Here is a 22256-nt window from a genome sequence, read left to right as displayed (position 1 = left end):
CCAGGTGAATACATCTAGCACGCACAGGTTTCCATTTTCGCCTTCTTTTTCAATGTCCTGCTTTCCATCCACACATCCATAAAGTACAGAGAAAAAAGGAAATGCCTGAAATTACAAACTTGTAATTTAGCTGAAGCTTTTGTTTTCTAAAAGTATATTTCATTTACTGCACCTGTATGAGAGACATTTATTCTTCCTCTTGATGACTAAATAGACACATAGAAATTCAATGTAAGACATAGTACTAAAGCCATTCTTTAATGCACATGATGATGTAAGCTCAATGAGTGTGTATCACCGATTGATAGGGTTAGATTGTCTTAATACTGCCAACGGAATTGACAATATGGTTTTATACATGCCAACCAAACCTCTAACCATGTTTAGATTTAGTAGCAATTTGATTTTATAATTTTTTTAATAAGGATTGTTTGTTGCTCTTATGGCCTTTTCTCTAAAATCCAGATGGTAATTTGTGTTTCAGTTTACATATAGAGTGATGAACCACTAGATTTTGTGAAATTCTTTCACAGTTTATTATAACTTGTAAGGATTTTCTTTCATCTGGTCACTGATTCTGTCTTATTAAGTTGTTTTTGAACTGATTCTACCTTATTTTCCTCTTCCAGGGTAGAAGCCATGCATCGCCGGCACACCACACTGAGGGAAAAGGGGCGTCGCCAGGCAGTGCGGGGTCCTGCCTACATGTTCAATGAGCGCGGCTCTGCTCTCACTGCAGAAGAGGAACGGTTTCTGGATGCTGCAGAATATGGAAACATTCCTGTGGTGCGCAAAATGCTGGAAGAGTCCAAAACACTGAACTTCAATTGTGTGGACTACATGGGCCAGAATGCTTTACAGCTGGCAGTAGGCAATGAACACCTGGAAGTTACTGAACTGCTGCTGAAAAAAGATGGGTTGGCTCGGATCGGGGACGGCCTGCTCTTGGCCATTTCCAAAGGTTATGTCAGAATAGTGGAGGCCATTCTCGGCCATCCTGCTTTTGGTGGAGGTCTCCGTCTGGCTTTGAGTCCTCTGGAGCAAGAGATGCGCGATGATGACTTTTACGCATATGACGAGGATGGAACTCGTTTCTCGCATGATATCACACCCATCATTTTGGCAGCTCACTGCCAGGAGTATGAAATTGTTCACATACTTCTGACGAAGGGGGCGCGTATAGAAAGGCCCCATGACTACTTCTGCAAATGCTTGGAATGTATGGAGAAACAGAAGAAGGACTCCTTTAGTCACTCACGCTCCAGAATGAATGCATACAAGGGCCTGGCCAGTGCAGCCTACCTGTCACTCAGCAGTGAGGACCCTGTCCTAACAGCCCTTGAGCTCAGCAATGAACTGGCAAGACTCGCCAACATCGAAACTGAGTTTAAGGTGAGACTACTTTATATCCTTCGCAACAGTTATTTTAGGGCAAACAATTATGAAGGGAAAGAAATTTATTTTCTCTTTTCTTTTGTACTTTACTAAAAAAGTTTTACAAAAGTGTAGCTCGTATGAAATCAACCCCAACAGTCAATACTCAGAAGAGACAGTCTTTTATAGTTGCAGGTCTTTCTGTGTGTGTTTTCTTGCATTGCGAACCTACTGAGTTATCTTTGCACCATCCCTTACATTTGCACACAGAGGCAGAGCATTTGCTGACATCTATTTTCAGGTATTTTCACAGGTTATCCTCTATTTAGTTCTGATCTTTGGTTCTGGTCCATTCTAACACATGGATATGCTTTGATGGAAACATTTCAGTGAAGCTGTATGATTAAGATCCTTGTCCGGCTGGAAAACCTCTATAATTTATTATTTTTTCGTCTGACCAGAACGTCTACTTCAACCTCTTTACATAAAGTCTTTCAAAGTGCAGAATGGAGTTCTTCTCCTCTATATGTGGCTCCACTGTTCATCCTCCCTCACTGAACTGAGTATCTCATGTGAGACATTGTGTTGGGTCATATTTTTTGTAGAATGTAAGGATATTGAAATATAAGTATCACTCCACAGCATTTTATTTTGTGGAGAAAAAAATTTTCAAAACCACATTCCCTCATTTTTATGATCAAGCGCTATTTAGTGTTAGACTTAAAAGGTTTTCTTAAAATATGTATTTTTGGAAACCTTGTTAAAATTTCCCATGTTTTCAGTTACATGCAGACCAAAACTTGACTGCACTCTAATTTTTGGGGTTATGGGATTTCTGAAGTGATCACGGAAACAGGAAATTCCCATCAGCTAAATCAGGTAATTGCTGTTCTCAGATTTCTCAAAATTGCAATACCAAAATCCAAAGAAAGAGAAACGGTGAGCAGATGGGGGAGCTAAGACAGTAAAAGCTTTGCGTACTGTAAAGTTGTCATGAGTTACTGGCTAAATTGTTTGTGAAGGCTCTCCTTGTTGTTTTTTTGACAAGGTTCTCTCCTGAGATGCTGTCTCAGACTGGGTTTAGAATCTCTTCATTCGCTCACAGAAATGAGAAAGAAATCCAAATCTACCATGAAATGCTGCCTTGCCGGAACCTTCTTGGTCAGCTTGAAAAGACTGATTAATGCTCTCCAAGACATCCGGAAGCTGTCTCTCCACCGAACGTCCGTAAATTCTTTAAGCACCACTCTCTCTCCACAGTCTTGGTTCTGAACATGCCTCCAGCAATCATCAAACATGTGACTGCAGGCTGCAACATGAAAATAAAGGTTTCCTGAGTATTATGTATTTATGGTACATGTAAACACTTTAGATCTGATACAGCAATTACCCTATTTTCCCAGTTATCAGATTTCTACCCTTCATATTAACATGCTCATTGTAGGTTATGTCTATAAACCAGCTTTCAGTACTTCAATATTTTTGCTGCTGCAGTTCTTATAGTGACAATGGATCTCTAAAACAATAATTTTATACATTTATAGCTGAAAGTCTGTGTGGTTTGTTCTTTCTATATTTGATTGCATTTAAATCACAATTTTAGTTGAATAACATAGCACTTAAAGAAATATTTGACACTGGACTGGTCTGTTATTCAGCCAACTCCTGCCAATGACAGAATTTAATCATCAGACTCTCATCTTTAATGGATTTCTGATTGCGCTCATTTCTTTTTATTTCTCCTAAGAACTACTTATTTCCAATTCAGTCTCTTCTTAGGTGGAATAAAGATTTTAAATTGCACTTTTACATCAAAGATTCATGAATGAGTGTCTTTGTATGGGCATATTTGCAGGACCATGCTTAGAGCAAAATTGTTCATAGTTTAAAAACATAAAAATATTCTACATGTCTCCAAAAAGATGCAGAGAATATAAAAAAAATGAAATAACCCTACACCCCTTTTATGCTTTCATCTCTTCAGAAGCAAGCTCATGGGTTCTGAGCTTGGGGCAGAACATGTACACTATATTGCAGGTGGGCTGTTTTAAGTCAGAGCTTGAGTTACAGAGCTGCCTGATTCCATCCTGTGCCTGATACTTTGACACATATTTTTACCTGACCCAGATAACCAAGCATGGACATAAAAGCCACCTGGCAAATGAAATACATTCATGGATAAAAGCTAGATACTGATACCCTCTTAAAACAGGCCTTCTACATGATTATGTGTAACCATCAAGATGATTGCAATTGTTTTGATCATTATTATGAGAGAGCCTTAAACATGATTTTATAACAGTACAAATGGTATGAATTGTGCAATTCTTATAAATGTTTCATTTTCCAATCTATATCTCGCTCTCTGTATGCACAGACATAAAAAAAAAAACTGCTTTCTCACCCACCCGTCATGCTCCTGGAGGGGCTCGTTCATATCAGCTCAGGTCCTCTACCAGAGTGTTCTTTGCAGTATGTTAGTTTTCTCTGGATCTGTGCATTTCTGGACTATAATCTCTAATGTTTGTCCACTTATCTTTTGGAAGCTATTTTCCAGTGCAGTGGTTACTACCCTGAGTGCTCCAATGACCATGGGCCCTACCGTTGCCTTCACCTTCCAAGCTCTCTGGTTCTTTTCTGAGGTCTTGGTGTTTTTCCAATTTCTCATGTTTTTTTTTCCTGATGTTTCCATAATTTGGGTCGTTGTGTGAGTGATTAGGTCCACTGGCTTAAAATCTACTCTGCATACTCACAACTAGAACCAAAGAGAAGCAGATTGTAGTTCTTATGCTCCACTAATCTGGGACAAATTCTCAGAAAACTGTAAAACTGACTGCACTCTCTAAACTTTATTGTTTAAAATTTGTACTCCATCTTTCCTTTATATTATTATCAATAATTTTATTCATCTTTACTAATACATGATTTGTCTTGTTTGTTCAATATTAAGACTCATTAAAGGGAATCTTTATATTATCAAGATCTTAGCTAAAATCAGTCTACAAATATTGGCAATGCTTATGTAATCAGATTTGATTTTAAGAGCTGAACAACCCTTCAGGATTACCCTCATACGTTTTCAATCTCTGCCATTATGGACTTTAGACCCTTTTCTTTATTTGCCTTTCCTTAAGTGTTCAGTTAGGTCTTTGCTTATCTGTCAGTTCTCACAATTTCTGACCACCTTTGTTTTGAATATGCAGTCTTTACGCCTGTCATTCTGTTTCCCATCTCCCCACAAATTAATGAGAGAGACTCACCTGGGGGACCAAGGTTGTGTTAGGACTTATCTGTCTCATTAGCATCTCATTACATGCTCATGTTTCTCTCTTTATTTATGTCCTTGTCTTCCTTCATATTATTTCCTCATTGCTTTAAAGCATCATATAATGTCTTCTCAGTCTGCTAATGGCATTACTCTATCAATTCTACATAGACTAATTACATGTGACAAATAAATGTTATATACAGTCCAATGAGCAACAGATTAAACCAGATTATGCAATTCTTAATGGGGCTAATGACACAGAGAATAAGACAAATTCTTACACTGAATATAGGCCCCCTTTACACCAGCAAACCCCATGACTTTAAAGCTCCTGTGTGTATAATTATTATTTATTGGGAGAAGTATAATACATTATACATAAGTATATCATTTATTGTGATCAAACTAAAACTCTTGAGTATTGCAGGCAAACAAAGAACCCCCATTCCTAAGGGGTGGACCCGTTCCTCTGGTTCAATTTGCATGTTTTCTAAGCCAAAATGAGGATTTTTTTTTTTGGGGGGGGGGGCACTTTTCAAAGCTTTAAACTTAGTGCTAAGTGTAACATTTTGAAATGAAAAAGCTTCCTGGATGCGAAGCGAAGCGTCTTCAAACTTGGGGAAAAAAAGTCCGATGGAATGGTTTTTAACTTTTTTGGAATAAAACTCTTTAGCTCTGTGTTGCCTTACAAATTGTTATTTAAAATTGTACAGGACTTCCATTTTTGGAGGTAGACATCTGTCCATTACAGCAGCGCACAGCTGACAAACTACTGACTGTAGATATCGGTCGAATATAACTGCACATACCCTAAACAGACAAGAAATATACTGCTTATATAAATATCTATTAAATGTGCTCAAAATTACACACTGCAAATTTGAGGGCTGCCACAACAATCCAGCCACAAGATAAACATTAACTGACAATCATCTATGTGCTAAGATGTCTCTCTACTTCCTTATTGGCCATTCTGTCATCATGTGACCCCCTTACAATCCAATTTTTACTAAAGGATTTCTTGCAGAATTTCTCTTACTTTGGTATTTTTTTCTGCACCCAAGCGATCGGTTTCACCCTGAACTTAGAATCAGACTATTTTTTTATTGTTTGCATAAAAATATGGAGGTGGACATTTTCTAAAACATCATAAAAAGTATGTTGAACCTATATTCATTCCACTGGAAGTTTTTAATTTAAATGTAAACCTTTTATTTTATAAAAGCGTCTTTCTTCTGACTTGCAGCAAGGAAAACAGTACCTACACTTACAAAAACAACTTGAAAGCTAATTTAGAATTTTCCTGTTACCCTTCATAATGCTATTGTTTATAATTAACACAAAATAACTTAGTAATGAAATAAATAATTAAATGAGGCCATACTTTGAAGAAGGTACAAAAATATATATACTTAATGTTTGCAGCTAGAAAGCCTGTACATAAAAGGGATCTGGTACCAGGTGCTCCAAATCTGTTTGGATTCTGCAATCAAGCTATGCCATCAGCTCCTGTTAAATCTCAGACACACAGATGCTTAATCAAAATCACAGCATACTAATAACTAGCACAGCTGTCACATCCAAGAATTGAAGGACAGATTGTCAATGGCAGCCTTTATGAATGAACCAAACAATATTATTTCGCTATATATTGTTTATTTCTTTGTGCTTGAGACTTTGCTTAAGTTTAGTTAGTTAGAGCTTTTCCTCAATTCGTTGATACAGAAGACATGCACTGGCCTGTTTACGACCACACATGTTGATTTGTAGTAGTTGTTGTCAGATGTTTGATTTTCAACATGCAGTAAAAGGCTGTCTTTTACTTATTTATGAGAGCAGAATAAAAATTCTGGTATTGTATGGGTGTGCTGTGATGCCTGACCCATTACATAGGTGGTTCAGCCTTTGGGTAGTTAAAATTCATCACAAGTCTCTTAGAGTACAAACCAAACTTATTTACTGTGTCCTCTTCAGTCTGTCACAAACAAAAGGTAAAAAGAAAAACTATAATAGTTTTATAGACTTGATCCTCTGAAAAACAATCTTCTGGGTATTGTTTTGCTGTCTGCTCAGATTTTAGGAAGCACGTTTATATCTTAAACGCAGGGATAACAATAGATTAAGCTGTGCAAAAAATATATAGAAGTCTGTGTTTCTCAGAAATACACAACCGTGGTAGAGATCACCTTCTCTATTCACCCTTTCCATCCTTCCCCCAGCCCACAACAAAATACCAAACATTGAAAAATGCTGAAATGATGGTTTTTGTGTTGTACATTACATGAAAGAAAGTAACAGCTTCCGGCAGAAAAAAACCTGCCAAAGTGACTCATCATTTATCATAAAAAAAACTCACTTTTCAGGCTATAACTTTAGCACATTAGCATCCAGGCATAAGAAAAGTGTGTGTGTTTGTCTGCATTTTATATGGGCAGTTTTTTTTTTTTTTTTAGTTGTGATTATTGTAGCTTATTTTAATATTTAAAGAAACATGGTTAAAACACAAGGACTACTTTTGATAAAAAGTGTGTGACACCAACTCAAGTGAGACTTTTGTCGTTCCCCGATCTTCATTCAACCTCCAGTTTTGTCAGGTACATGACTTTTGGGTTCAATCAACACTTCCTATGATTTTCCACATATCATACAATTTTAAAACTCATAAATCTGTTTTAATCTCATATCCTGTAAAACAAAAACATATATCTGCCATAGGTATTGGACTTTTATATGCAGACTAGATCTTCCCACTGTGTAGCGACAATATTGTTATTAATAAATCTTTTTTATATGTAACACCCTGAAGTATTGTCTTGATATTGAAATGATTTTTTTTCAACAACAGTCTAAAAGAAACCTAGATCACACAGATTTTTCTACCAGGTACCTTACATTATTATTATTATTATTATTTATTTATTTATTTTTTTTTTGATGACTCATCTAACCAGCATCATTAAACAAGCTGCTTTCCAAATGTATTAATAAATCCAAGGAAATTACACACTGCCAAAGGTGCAAACACTACTGTTTTATATTCAGGACACATGAAACATGTCACGCTTTGAAGAACAAAGTCACCACAAGGTTTGAATACTGATGTAATGCAAATGAAACTTATGGTCAGTATGTGACCATGTTTCAGATTTTTTTTTTAACTTAGCTGTTTTTTAACTAAAAAAACGTTTTCTGAGATTTTTGTTTGCTCATGAAATTTAAGCTTTTCTTATTAAAAATCTTGGAGATTCAACAATGCAAGAGTTCAATCTGATGTTTAGATTTTCTCTTTCAACAACTAACCTTTTTTTATTTTTTAGGAAGTAAGAATCAGAATCTCAAAAAAATCCATACACACCTGCTGTGCACACCTGAGACTTCATATCACCAATGAGTCACATGCCACCTTAAAAAGTAGATGGCTGATTGGACATTATTAAGAGATTTCCCCCTAGTGTTGTACTCATATTTGTTCCAAGCAGGTTGGTAAATAATGTCTGTGAGAGGAGTTATTTTAGGGGAAAGTAAATCAATATTGTCTCATATACATGACAGTAAAGTTTCATATCCTGAGTATTTTCTCGTAATATATATCAAATATTTACCAAACATGTTGGGGTTGGACTTCTGTGAACTATTTTATGAGTTTTTTGTGTACTTATTTTTTGTCACTGTTATTTGTGTGCAGAATTTTGAATATAACAGTAAAATGTATTTATTTTTTTAACATTGTTTACATGGTGATACACATTATAGCCATACAGGGTGTTATTTCTGTTAATGTGATGATAGTCTGTTTAATAATGATGAATGGTTTTTTGTCTTAAAATACTAAAAAAAAAACAGTTCTATACACAGAATAGAGGTTAATTTTCATCTTTTATAAAAACATAAAACAAATGCTGAATTAATCTAGCTTTGTTCTAAATCACAATTTTAGACAGGATGAATTAATTTTACCTTTTAGAGCTCTGATATTCATACAACTTTCAGTTGCAAAAAGCATTACAATTAAAATGGAACCTGAATATCAAAATGTAGATTTAAAATCTAATAAAGGGGGGGTGGTTGAGCTCCAGCTGGACAGATTCTTTTTGGCCTTTTATTTTCCCCTCTGGTTGTTAAGGCTTTTGTGTAATGTTATCAAAATATATAGAAGTAATAAATCACTTTGGAGAAAATAACAGATTTCTTTGTTCAAATGTAGTGAGTAAAAGTAAAAAGAGCTTAGCAAAAGAAACTCAAGTACAGTACAGATATCAAAAAAGCTAATTAAGTACAGCAACTACATTGTTTTATACAAAATTATTAAAGACATCTGCATTTAAGATAAACTGTAATCAAAACATTTTTTATTTTATTTTTTTTTTTACACAAAAAGTTAAACCCAATGTAAAAGCACGTCACCAAAGTGGGCATCACTGTGATACAAACAAGAGTGGGGATGAACTGGATGGGTCTGGCAAGAACAAGAAAACTGGAAGAATTTGATAATTTGATCAAGTTATCTAAGTACCTTAAATAATACACCATTTTGGCTAAAAGGTAAAAGGTTATCGATCATTGATTGCAATTTCAACTCCTGACTATCCACCATGGTCGTGTGTTTCACTAAGTTGGTTTTCTACCTGAAAAGGGAGCTGTTATGTTTACGTGTACCAGTAGGAAAATTACTAATTGGAAGGTTTTAATAGGAAAATTCAACTGCTGTAGCAACGTTTAAACCCAAAGGAGGCACTAAGACCATACTTCTCCCAAATATTGCAAAATCAAACTATGTCACATGGATAAATCAAGATTTGCACAGTGACATAAATAAAGCATCCTTGAGCCCCTAATTATACAGTTAATTTACTAAAAGGTTTACTTTGGGATCACAACTCTTCAATGAAAATTATATTTAATTTTTTTTGGTTTTGTCGTTTACAAAATGTATTTTAATCCTACCAACGTGCCTGATCAGATTTCATTTTCAAATTTACTGCAATAGACTTGCACATATTACAGCCATAGTTAATAGTTTGAGTAAAAGGTATTAAACCTATTTCCAGTAGTCCCTTTTAAAAGGTGCATAAACCCAACTGCATAGTCTAGACATAAAAGGCACCTAAAATTAGAAACACAATCGTTGAGGGGTTTGTCTTCCTGCAAGCTATTTTAGAGTTTTGTTTTCTAACTCTCATTTATGCTGATGGAAGCACTGTGCTTTATGCAATTTTTCTTCTTTTTTGACAAAGGTATTCTTAAGATGATAAAAAAAGGTCAAGATATGCCAGAGGAACCCTTTCATTTTCTTAACACCTAAGTCATATTATAATTGCAAATAGCAGAGCGTCATTTATCATGTCAAAAGTGGGGAGATTATTTTTTTCCAGCATTAGTGGCAATGGGTTCAGGGCCTTCAAAAAAGTAAGGTGTGAATGTCAGGTGTTAGAATAAACCAGCATTTGTCATATGTGACATGAGCACACACACCCACATGATCAAAGAACACATGGAGCCCACTGTAAGAACCAACAGTTACACACAACGTTGGTGCTCTGCAAAAGTGCTCTTTTATACTACTGTCACATTAATCCAAAAGTAGCCCTAAGCTAAAACCATTCAGACTGACACTGCAGTCATTTTTAAATTTGTGTTGTAATTGGATCATTTGCAAAATGGAAAATTATAGGGTCAGCAATACTGGAAAAAAGCAACTATTTTGGAATGTAATTAATGTGAATTAGGTACTTTAACACAACCCTGCTTACATTGAAATAAATTTTAAACTAAATCGGATTAAGTAAAGGCCAAAAATTGTTGCATTATTTCTTTCGGTAAACTGAGGCTAATTAATCTGATTTAAATTGATCTACATGTATAAGTATATCACAGGTTAGAATACAAGTTTTACATCCATGTCATATCCAAATTTAGACTGAAATAATCATGTTTATCCCCATTGACATTTAAAAAAATACGAAGTTTTTCAAGGGGATATTATGATAATGCAAAATTTAAAATATTTTAAAAAAAAATTTACCAATCTAATTTGACATAGGAAAGCATAAAATTACTAAAGGTTTTTTAAAAAAAACAACTAAAGATTGGGCTTGTTCTTTGATTTATAATGATGCATTTAATGAATCTTCTTTATTTCAAGCACACAGTTTAAGAATAAGTTCCGAATACAGCACTCTGAAAGTTTGTCTATTCATTTGTAATATATTTTTTTTCTTAGCTTTCAGTGGGTCCCTTTTGTTTTTAGGGGTTAAGAAAAACAAGTTGGTTAAAAAATATATATATATAACTGTTTTTGGCAAGGTATTAATGAGATGGTGCTGCTGACCTCCTCTCCTCTGCAGAATGACTACCGTAAGTTGTCCATGCAGTGTAAAGACTTTGTGGTGGGTGTGCTGGATCTTTGTCGAGACACAGAAGAAGTTGAAGCTATTCTGAACGGTGATGTGGATCAGTGCCCACCAAGCCCCTACAACCGACCCTGCCTCAGCCGCGTCAAGTTGGCCATCAAATATGAAGTTAAAAAGGTAAGATTATTTACAGCATAGTTTAGCAAAATAAAACATAAAGTGAAAATGTATGGATTTAACGTACAAAAGGAGGGAAATATTACATGAAAAAATAGGAAAATAATCAATGAAAAACATACCAAGTACAGCATACAAATGCAAATGTATATATATTATCTGATGTATAAATAAAAATAATGTAATTAAACTGATATCTTGCATATAATAGACACTTAACAAGAGCTACAAACCCTGAGATGTTACACTGTTATTTGTATATTTTTAGCTTTTTATAGAAAATATATTTTTTTACACTTTTTCTTCTGTATTGACGAAAATACAGTATTTATTTTGAATGTTTCAAAAAGGAATCAAAAGATGTTACATTAACTCATCATATAGTTTTAAACAGCAGGGACCGATTATGAATAGCTGTGTGCTTTTTTATTGTTAAGCAGTCAAGAGAATGAAATAACTTTCATTGATTAAAATCGAAACTGAGCACATCTATTTAGGACTCTCTTGTCAAGGTTCAGGACAAGAGGACCCAGTTTTCGAGGCAGATGGAGAGATTTCTTAAAAAAATTATTTGATAAGAAATGGATCTGCAGTGAACAGCGAGGCCGTCTAATTGGACTGCACTTTAAGACCTCTGCAGGAGGTCTCAAAGTTCAGTCCAGAGGACGAGGTTGGTTCCAGCCGGTCAGCTGCCAACAAGACGTGCCAGATGCTGTAGCCCCAGAGGTTGGAGGACAGGCAGGAGATCAGAACCGAGCAGACAAAGGAAGGCAGGATAATCCAGAGGGTGAAGCCAAAGCTGTTGTTGATTATGTGCTCAGGAGTCCAGGAGATCAGAGGTCCAAAGGGGTACTGAAGGGAAATTCAGGATCGAGTAAGGAATCGGTTCCAAATTTGGGACACAGGCAGAAATCCAACAAGAGTCCGGGGACAGGTCAGGCAAACAGATCAGAAATGGCACAGGTAGGCTCAGATGTCCAGAGGCAAAACGGGTCAGGATCAGGAAATCACAAAACACAGGGCGCTAGAGGCTCTCACCACAGGCTTGAATAATTTGAATTAATGACTAGTAGAAAGCTGGTGAATAGAGTCAGGAACAGGTGGATCCTATGAACGGTAATGAGAACTGAGCGCAGCTAGACGGGGAATGAAAAGAGTAATCAGGCCAGTTATCAGCGCAAAGATCATGACACCTGTATAAAATTAATCTCAGTATCAGTATATCTTTCCTTTTTATCTCTAATTTCATAACACAAATGACCAAAATTTCAATTACAACTTTCCTCAGTAATGTTACCCACATCAGGTTTTGAAATGACTCATAGTTGTATGTTAAACCCCTGACTATGATATCCTCAAGCTCAGTAGTTTATTAGAATCAACTACATCCTCAAACTCTTGAATGGATTCATGATTTAATGAATTTATTTCAGACAATTAAATACTGTACAATTATACATTTAACACATGGAAGCACTTTTTATAATCAAAGATGTATATAATCATCAAAAGGGAAAAGGAGACTTATCTAATAAAACCCCTTCTCCTTCCTTAACACTAACAGTCTTCCTAATTCCTATTTCACATGATTCAAAAAACCTAAATTGCCCTCATTGCAAAATAGTATACTTTAGATTTCATTACATGTGATTTCAAGAAGTATAAATCCAGGGTTTGTGGACTTTCTAAGCTCAGTAAATCCACCTGACATAATCCAGTCATTTGAGGGTTTGTTGAGGACATATTACAGTACAACAATAATGTTATATAAAGAGCTTAAAAAGGAATGTGTCATGAAGAGATATATAAAGCTTGCTGTCTATCTCAAATTATAGAGAAAGGAAGAGGCAGCCAACAACATATAAGGGCATGGGCGGTTCTAGACGAGGACCAACAGGGGCCATTGATCTCTCCCTCTCTCTGAGGAGAGGTGGAGAGGAAGTGGGACAGAGTGGGGCTGCCTACAAGCTTTTAAGAAGCAATATAAAAAATGTAGCAGAAAACAAAATTATTTTTAAGCTACAATACAGATGAGGTCCAAAAGGTATGGAAGGTTGAGTGTTAATCACGCATTACCAAAATAATGGAGTGAAAAAGAACTTCCATTAAGTTCCATATACATTAACATTATACACGTTAGCTTTGACAGCCCTAATTGCAAAGTTTCTGTTGCATCAACTCCAGACTTTGTTAAAGTATTACCTGTTGCATAGCTGTTCTCTCTGCATGATTACATACTGGGCTCATTCGTTATGGATGACATTAGAGAGAGGTAAATCTTTTTCTTTATCAAATATTTTTACGTTGCTTGTATTTAATACTATCCATTACGCACTTCCATTTTGACTATTTAATTATTATTTATTTAATTTTCTTCATATTTTTTGTGCCTCCTCCCATACTTTGCCTTGCCTTAGAAACAGTGTGTGACACTTGAGGTGGGGGAGCACTGGTGTTTGGTTAATATAACGTGACTGAAGTGACATTGATTTGTTGAAGACAGGCCAAATACGAAGATTAGATATATTTTGCAGAAAATAAAACACTTGTTGATGTTTTTAAAATATATTTTTATAAATTTATGTTTATCAATTTTAAAGGCTTGAGGCTTGAGATGATAATTTTTTCTATCAAGAATAAAGTCAGAATATTATAAAAATAATGTTGTAACATTATAATTTTGTAATATAATGACAACAAAGTCATTCTTCGATACCGACATAGTTGTTCGCAAAATCGTTTCAAAGTTTTGATACTGATAATAATTTGATGTTGGTGTGCTAAAAGACTTCATATTTTCTTATTTGTCAAACCGATGCCAAAGTAGGCCTATAGCTTCATTACATGCTTGACATTCCTCATTTTAGAGAAGACAGTGCTTCTTGTAAGAGTTGCCATAAAATACAGCTTCATTTTCATATTACAACTTTATTTTCATAATATTACGACTTTATTCTCATATTTAAAAAAAAATCTCTAGCCTGTCCCTAATAGTCTCTCGTACCAATTTTGAAAATGCTTTGATTTAAATATTGCTTAGTAAAAATTTTGGATAGAATGACGAGCAACTGTTTTTAAATTGTGTGATTCGGTGTACTGAATCTATTAAAAGCTCTTAACCCGTTATGGTAATAGGGTCTCCGGTTAAATCAAATGACTATGACATAAGCTTTTGATCATTTAATAACCCTGTGGGTGAGCTTTAAGTATTTGTACAAAAATGTTTTAAGTTTTATGTTGTTGTGTCTGTTGCCTTAGAAGGCCTAAAGTAGGCAACTGACAGGCCCCTATGGGAAAACTAATCCGCACTGAGCAGAGGTGGCTTTAAAATGTCAAATCAAATCCCTTTTCCCCATTTGACTTCACAAAACTCCTGCTGGCACATACTGCTGTTTGGAACCAAAGCTGTATGTGTTTCTATACAACCTATTTGTTTATTTATTTTATTTATGGTTGCTTTCTTGCATCTGTGTAATACATGTGCTGTTTGGGCCACCTTTCTTTTAAACCTTTAAACAAAACCATGTTTAGCAGGGAGCTGCTAATTACTACAGTAAAGTTGCAGGGATGGGAGATGATGCCATGGGAACGAGGCAAAGGATGACTATGTTGAGTGTGCGTTTTTGGGCACAGGCAGCATAGAGGGCATGGCTCAGTGGCTTAAAGGACTGCAAAATAGAAACTGAAAACAATGTTATCTCTAGTTTTGTTGACGGAGGTGCTGTACGAATCCAGCTTACCCATCTGTGTTTCTATTGTTGGATTGGATCAGATAAATTCAATCTGATTAGGAAGGAAAGAGGTAGAGGGGAAACAGGTGAAAAACAACTGAGAGGAATATATTCAAACAAAACGAACTATAAAGAAAGCTAGTTATAAACAACAGAAAACCTGCTTCTCAAAACTTTAAAAATAAAGAATATTACTCCACATGGAGGTTTATTATTACGGTTAGCTACCACTGAGCATTGATCGCTGTGCAGTCCATATCCTTCCTCCTGCTCAAAGAAATGCATCCATCTTCTCTGTCCCTGTAAGACCTTGCCATTCATTTATCTCTCTGAGTAATTCCATTAATTAATTTTTGCACTGAATCATTATTACTTGCTGCCCGCTCTCATGTTTTCCTTTGCTAATCCTAGGATTTTGCAACCTGCACCTACAGTAGACTTATTTTTTTAAATTGATAATATTGTAAGACTATAAATATTTACAGAACAAATCAATGAGTGAGACCTCTTTATGATCTTTATGAATAAAGAGAATCTCTGGGAAGGTAAATGATGAAGTACTTTGCATTGTAATATCACAATTAAGTCATATATAATTTTTCTTACACTCCTGAGTCGCAATGGTCCGCATGTGCTCTTGTTTCAATCAACACCTTTCACAACAAACTTTGTGCACCTGTTGTCTATCCAGACCAAATCACACCAGATGTGAATTTAAATGATATGATATGATATGATTAGATACTGGCATAGAACATTTCTAAACAGTTCTGCCCAGATGACAGTCCTGTGAGCCACTTTAGTTGAAGCACCTTTAAAAGATTGAATTTTACTTAGGTTGAACATTTAAACTTTTTCATTTAATTAATGTAGGATTTAATATTTTTGCTTTCATGCAACCTCATTATTCATTGAATTAATTGAGTATTAAGTCTTTTGATATGATTTCCAGATAAAAGCTTTAACCCTTTATAAGACAAATTACAGTAATGTCTAGAAGCCCCATATTTATATCCAGACTTTCTGCAAAAATACTATAACATGGCAGTACACGTAATTTTGGCATTTGACAAATTAGATGAGCCCTTAAATTATATTTTAACTACTGTAAATCCAGTTGAAGAAAAAATGAAAAAGTTAATAATAAGTTGAGTTAAAAAGATAAAAAGCTAAATGAAAAAGTTAAAAAAAACTATTTGAAAAGTTAAATGAAGTTAATAAGCTTAGATTAAAAGTAAAAATCTAAGTGCTGTATCAGCATTAATAATTTAAGGTTATGTTGTGATAAAAAAATGTGTTTCTTTCACTCTGTGTTTTCATGAATTTCTTATCAAATTCTTTTTTTTTTTTTTTTTTTTACATATTTGGGCAAGTGACCGTTTCTTGTTATCACATTGACCTTGATTATTGCCTTCAAAATATTCATATTTTTCTGATTGTTACAAAAGTAGTAAGGTCTTTCACCAACCTACAATAACACGCTTGCCTTAAGATTTTAAGTTTCAAAGTATTTGACTTAGTGCCCTATTAAGGGCTTATCTTACAAACAGGAAACTTACCTGGGTTTTACTCGGGCATATCTTTACTTAGTTTAACTATTATGACTCAGAAAGTCCTCAGTGTTGATCTGTTCATTGAAGTTTATGCTTAGTTCATCAAATATTTTAAAAATGAATATCACCCATAAGTGATAATGGTTAAAAATGTGTTCCGTTCACAAACATAATTCGACCCAAGGCAGATTTCTATTTCTTAATGTTTTAATATTTGCTCTTCTCTCACCCTGCTTCTCCACCTCTTTCTACTTTTATATCAAATTTTCCTAGAGTTGATTTCTATTTTATTATCTGCCTTCAGTTTGTTGCCCATCCCAACTGCCAACAGCAGCTGCTGACCATTTGGTATGAAAATCTTCCTGGCCTGAGGCAGCAGTCCATCGGTGTGAAGTGCTGGACAGTCCTGGGGGTAACCGTGGGTCTGCCTTTCCTGGCTATCGCCTACTGGATAATGCCATGTAGCAAGGTAGGATGTTACTACAAAATAATCAGAAGGATGTATACAGGACAAGCTATGAATAGTTGTTTCTACAGGAATAAGAATATTAAAAACAATAGAAACTAGTAGTAGTATAGAATGCAGGCTTAGCCAGTCATTTTTAAGTTTAGTTCTTTTCCAGCCATCTGTTTTTTGGTAGTTTTACACTTCTTTCATATTTCCAAGCATAATTAAATATTGTGTTTTACTTACTGTATCAGCATCAACAATTTCATAATGAGATATTTTATCTAGTTCTTCTCCAACTTGTATGATCAGTGAACAACCTAACATTTGAAATGTTCAAGTTTATAACAGAAGATAGAAAAAAGGTGAAACAAATCTAGCTTATTGGCAGGGTTACTATTGGCATATTTATTCTGATCCCAATCCCAGCCAAACTTAAATTTGCTGAACACTTCTGGAACAATGGCGGTTGGGTGTAAATGAGTGAAGTAGATGTTACAACCATAAAGAAAACTATTATTCTTGGTAGAAAAGGTAAAACACAACTTTTCTGCCTCAAATACTCTATATGTTGTTGTTGTTGTTAAGCATGGTGGTTGAAAGGTAATGACTTGGTGCTTATCTAGTAACCTTAGGATCTCGACACCTTGCAGTAACAGATTAAACCAAGAACATCTTTTATACAAACTATTCCCGTCAAACGTCAGGTCATCAATCTGACCTTTTAATTGGGTCATTTAACTAAACACATTGGATTCAATAAGAATGGATGGTAGAGATACAAATCAAGGGGGCACGCAATGTCAGATTAATGAAGTACTTTGCTGCGACCTTAAGATAGCAGGTTTCACAGAAACAAATGCAATGTGTGTAAACAAACTGAGGTATTGTTATTTAGGAGAAATCAGGTCCCAATTTAGTTTGAACAGCATTAGAAGCTGTGAAAGCCATATAGAGAACCACTTCTTGTCACTGCAAGTTTTCTATAAGCTATTACATTATAGGACATTCTTAATTTTACCAATAATGGTAGGTGTTACAACAGATGTCACCAAAATTAAAATTAAAGACTATTTTTGTAGAAAGTAGCAATCATATTACTGGAGGTTTTTCTTCTTGGTGTGGTCCTTGTTTTGTTTTTGTTTGTTTTTTGCTCTTGGAGCAGCTTTATTTTAAAAAGAAATCCAATTTAACAGCTGGCACACTGCTGATCTGGGTGGTTAAAGCTAAACTGAAAGATGTGATGGACTGATGGTTTCTTCAATGATCAGGTTTTTTTCAGAGCTTTTCTTAAGCACACATTTAACTTTCCATATGGCTCCTGGGTCCTCCATCTCCATGCTAAAACAAAACATCATCCAAGTTATAAATTGCTGTAAAGAAGATCACTCTATATCCTATTATTGGATTTCTTTTGTTTTTGTTTGTCACACTGGCATGTTTCAGATAATCTATCCTATTTTACTTTTTTAATAAAATGTTTTTTTTTTTTCACATATAATCAAATGAGGAAAAAGAAACTATGAAGACAAATCCGGTCCAACGCAAAACAAACATTTTCCACTTAGGCTAAATAACTTTTTGTACCACCCTTGAAAAAAATGCTATCATGTATTCCTTATAACCGGAAAAAAATATTTAGTATTACATATTATTACATTTTTCTTTGCAAAACTGCTCAGAGCAGCCAGACTAAAAGGGTTTTTATCATTATCTTCCTGTTTGGGGTCATGCCAACATAATCTCAGTAAGAAGGAATTACTTCAAAAACTTTCCTTTTGTTTTTAAGAGAGCATAAAGAAGACTTACTGGCGTGCTTCGAATCATTGCCCTGCTGCTTAACCTAAGGGAAGTTGAGCTTAAGATCACAAACTGATGTCAAGAGCTTTTCCTTCAGGATTTTTCAGCAGACCATCAGTCTACCACCACCACCAAACATGTGTCCCTATTTCAAAAGAATATTTTCTCCAAGGACTTGAGGATTATTTAGATAAATGATGATACATCATCATGTCAAGGTTATCATTTTAGCTTAAATTTACACCCCATGGTATAAAAAGAAACACTCATGAATAAATATAAAAATAGACAAAAACAGTGCATTATTGTTGGCTTTTTTCCATATACAGTTCTGTGTTTGTTTTGTAAATCATCACCGAGAAAATAGTCTTTTACAGCTTAATGTGTTTTGTTCACTAACAGCCTAACATATATCAGTCGGCTATCAAACAGGTTTCCAACACAGTGTTTCTCTCTATAGATTTCAATCCAATCGAATCCAACTTTATTTATAAAGCACTTTAAAATTTCTCAAAGGACCAAAGTGCTGTACAGTGAAACAACATAAAACCATTACACAGACTGAAATCAGAACTATAAAATCTATGATAACATAAAAATAAAAGTAATTTAAAATAATGTATCACAGACTAAAATCAACATCTCACACAGTTTAGAAAGCCAGGTCAAAGAGATGAGTTTCTAAGAGCGATTTAAAATCAGACAAAGAAATGTATATTTAATTTGCAACTGAAGCTTGTTCCAGCCAAATATTTGGGCAGTTTGGTCATTAGAATATGATAATGGTATTGATGAAAGCACACACAAAAATATGTTTGCACACGCAGTTGAATTGCAAACCACTTTGTACCTTCTTTAAAGATCTGGTCTGCAAATACCAGCATGATTGCACTTGTTTAAGGACGTTCAAACCTTCTAAAGATCAGCTCATTTGTTTCTTCTGTTATCAAATTTCTTTAAGTAGAGGTATGATGTATTATGGTTTTAAATTTCTTCATGTACCAGACAGGCTCTATCTGAGTAACTTAACTTAACTGACATTAATCAGGCCTGCCACTACTGAAGCGGAACTTAGCATTAAAATTATGGTAAATCACTTTCCATTTGTCATTTAACAAAAAAGGGAGTCATTCTTTGCATAGGGGCATAATGTTTGGCTAGTTTTAGTTTTTTCCTTCTTATTAGTAAAAATATTATTTGTTTCTTATCTGATTTTAAAGGTTTTTTTAATGGTCTCTACATAGGTGTATAGTTCATCAAACATATGTGTTTTATAATTTTGTCAAACATCAAAATATTGTTGTACTGTAGCTGTTAAAATGAAAGTCTGGAAGGCAAAGCCAACAACTCAAAACTACTAAACAACTTGGCATAAAGATGATTTATATTTTACAACTTTAGTGTTTCACACATGACTAAACAAACTGAAGGGAAGAATTAAATTTTCAGGGTCTCCAATGCCAAAGCGAAAAAAAACACAAAACAACCCATTTTTACTATAAAATAAGAAAAAAAATTCTTATCTCACAAAACAGAAGTAGCACTTCTAAGCTCCTTGGCCAATAAACGAGAGAAAAAAAATTGGTTAAAAATCCCATCAAACTTCCTTTTAAAAAAACAAAATAACATGAATGAAACTGTTTCTCAAAACAAGGCAGTTCAACTACAGAAATACTGTGACATCGCATTTGATTTTAAAGTGATCAACAGCCAACCAGAATTACTGTAGGTACTAAGATGCAGCAATATTTATATTGTTTTTTTTTAAAGCCAAAGCTTTGACACATGTCATTTTGCATCAAAGGTTTTTCATAATTAGCATGACCAAATAATTAGATTGGTTATTTACATTTTACCCTCTATACCTTTCTTTTACCATCTGTGCCCCTTAAAAAACTATAATCTTTTTTGTTTCAGTCAGGTAACACATGCAAGAAAGAAAGCAATCACATATTTTTTCATTAGGAACTGCTCAATAATCATTACAATGAGAATGCAGGGGTTGATGAGGCCTGCTGGGTTTTTTCTGTCAGTGGGATGCTAGTTATAAATACCAGGGGTTAAATTTGCTGTATTGCAACTGGAGCTTTTTTGATGAAAACATGTTTCTTAAAGAACTCTAAACCAGTTTTTTGATGGACATGAATGGAATGAGAGTCAATCTTGTCACTTTTTCATTACAGTGCCAAAGTCATTCTATCACACATTCTTAATTTTCCATCAAGGAAATTATAATTTGTAGAGTGACAATATTGCGAAGGCCATGCAGGGACTCTGCAAGCAGTTATGCAAATCTGCTCATCAAGCTGGATAATCCTCTACCCCCTCATCAAGTGGTGGATGCATGTGAGTGTGTGTGAGTGATTCACAGACAGTGTTGTGGACCAATGGTTCATGTCTGGGTTTTTACTGATGAGAGTGTCATTTTGCAGGCAGAGTGAGAGCAGCTGATGTTGAGTGTTTGGCTGAGAGGATGAAGAGTGCTATGATGCTGAGAGATTCCTCACCACAGAGTCGTGGATTCAATCATGTGGGACTGGTTGCATCTGATCTTACTGATGTGTGCACATGTATTTATTTGTGATTATTAATAATCACGAATCAGCCAACCAGTGAGGCTGGATCTAACATTCTGTGATTTGTAACACTGGAAAAAAACACAAGTTACTAACACTGCACTGAAATGATGTATTGATTTAGGTGTGCAGACATTGCTGGTTAGCAGTTTAATTTATCTGAAGGGTGGTTAGTTTTGTTTAGTTACAAAGGCTGTGTACCTTTATGTTTCAGTTTAATTTTCAATTTATTTCAGTTTGTTTATATACTGTAGTGTCAATTCAGAGCATGTCATCTAACTTTACAGTGACAATACTGCACTACATAGTGGAGCTCCAAAATAGAACTCTACTCAAATGTTTTTTTACTGCATTTTGCACCATATCAATTTATTTATTCTTGCACTGCTCTGAACCTTCCACATCAATGCCTTTAGCTCCAGGGTTTTTTCCCCACACTGTGTACATTTGATCACTGCTGCACTTTATGAAGGGAAATGTTCTTTTTTACTGCTAAGCTGCTGATCATTCACTGTCTGAAAGCTGTAGAAACGAGATTTCCATTTGTATACACTCTGTGAATACAAAATGACAATAAAGTTTGTCTGAGGCAATACTGTTTGGTTAGGGAAACCAGTTTATTGCATCCAGTCATTGACTTTTAAGATGCGCTCATGCTGGATGAGCTTGCGGCAAAGATTTTCGCTTGCATTTTGTCATTGACTCCTCACAAATCCCTCAAAATGAGGATGCTTGTAGTGACAGTGGAGAGAAAAAAACTCCCTTTTAACAGGAAGAAATCTCCAGCAGAACCAGGCTTAATGTGAGCGGCCATATGCAGGGCCCGACTGGGGTTCAAGAAAACAGAAGTAGACATACAGAAAACAGGGATGTTGATGGAGTCACAGCCAAACAGGAACAGACCAGATGAAGCTACTAGGACAGGAAAAAAGCAGAAAGAACATAAAGTTATCAGTGGAATTTAACCAATGCTGCAGAA

The 22256-nt window shown here is 35.0% G+C and overlaps 1 protein-coding gene across 1 annotated transcript in view; it reads left to right on the top strand.

The window, feature by feature from the left end:
- Nucleotides 1–22256, top strand: part of LOC107096698 (short transient receptor potential channel 7-like) — a 74585-nt gene that overhangs the window by 5797 nt on the left and 46532 nt on the right. Inside the window, exons 2-4 of the mRNA XM_015393462.1 lie at nt 630–1392; nt 10987–11169; nt 16758–16922. Coding sequence (XP_015248948.1) covers nt 630–1392; nt 10987–11169; nt 16758–16922 — 1111 coding nt within the window. The remainder of the gene's footprint in view (nt 1–629; nt 1393–10986; nt 11170–16757; nt 16923–22256) is intronic.

Source organism: Cyprinodon variegatus, unplaced genomic scaffold, assembly GCF_000732505.1.
Source record: "Cyprinodon variegatus isolate N-32 unplaced genomic scaffold, C_variegatus-1.0 Scaffold643, whole genome shotgun sequence".
NCBI lineage: Eukaryota > Metazoa > Chordata > Actinopteri > Cyprinodontiformes > Cyprinodontidae > Cyprinodon > Cyprinodon variegatus.
The sequence above is the reverse complement of the archived record's forward strand: the minus strand, read 5'-3'. Positions and strand labels throughout refer to the sequence as shown.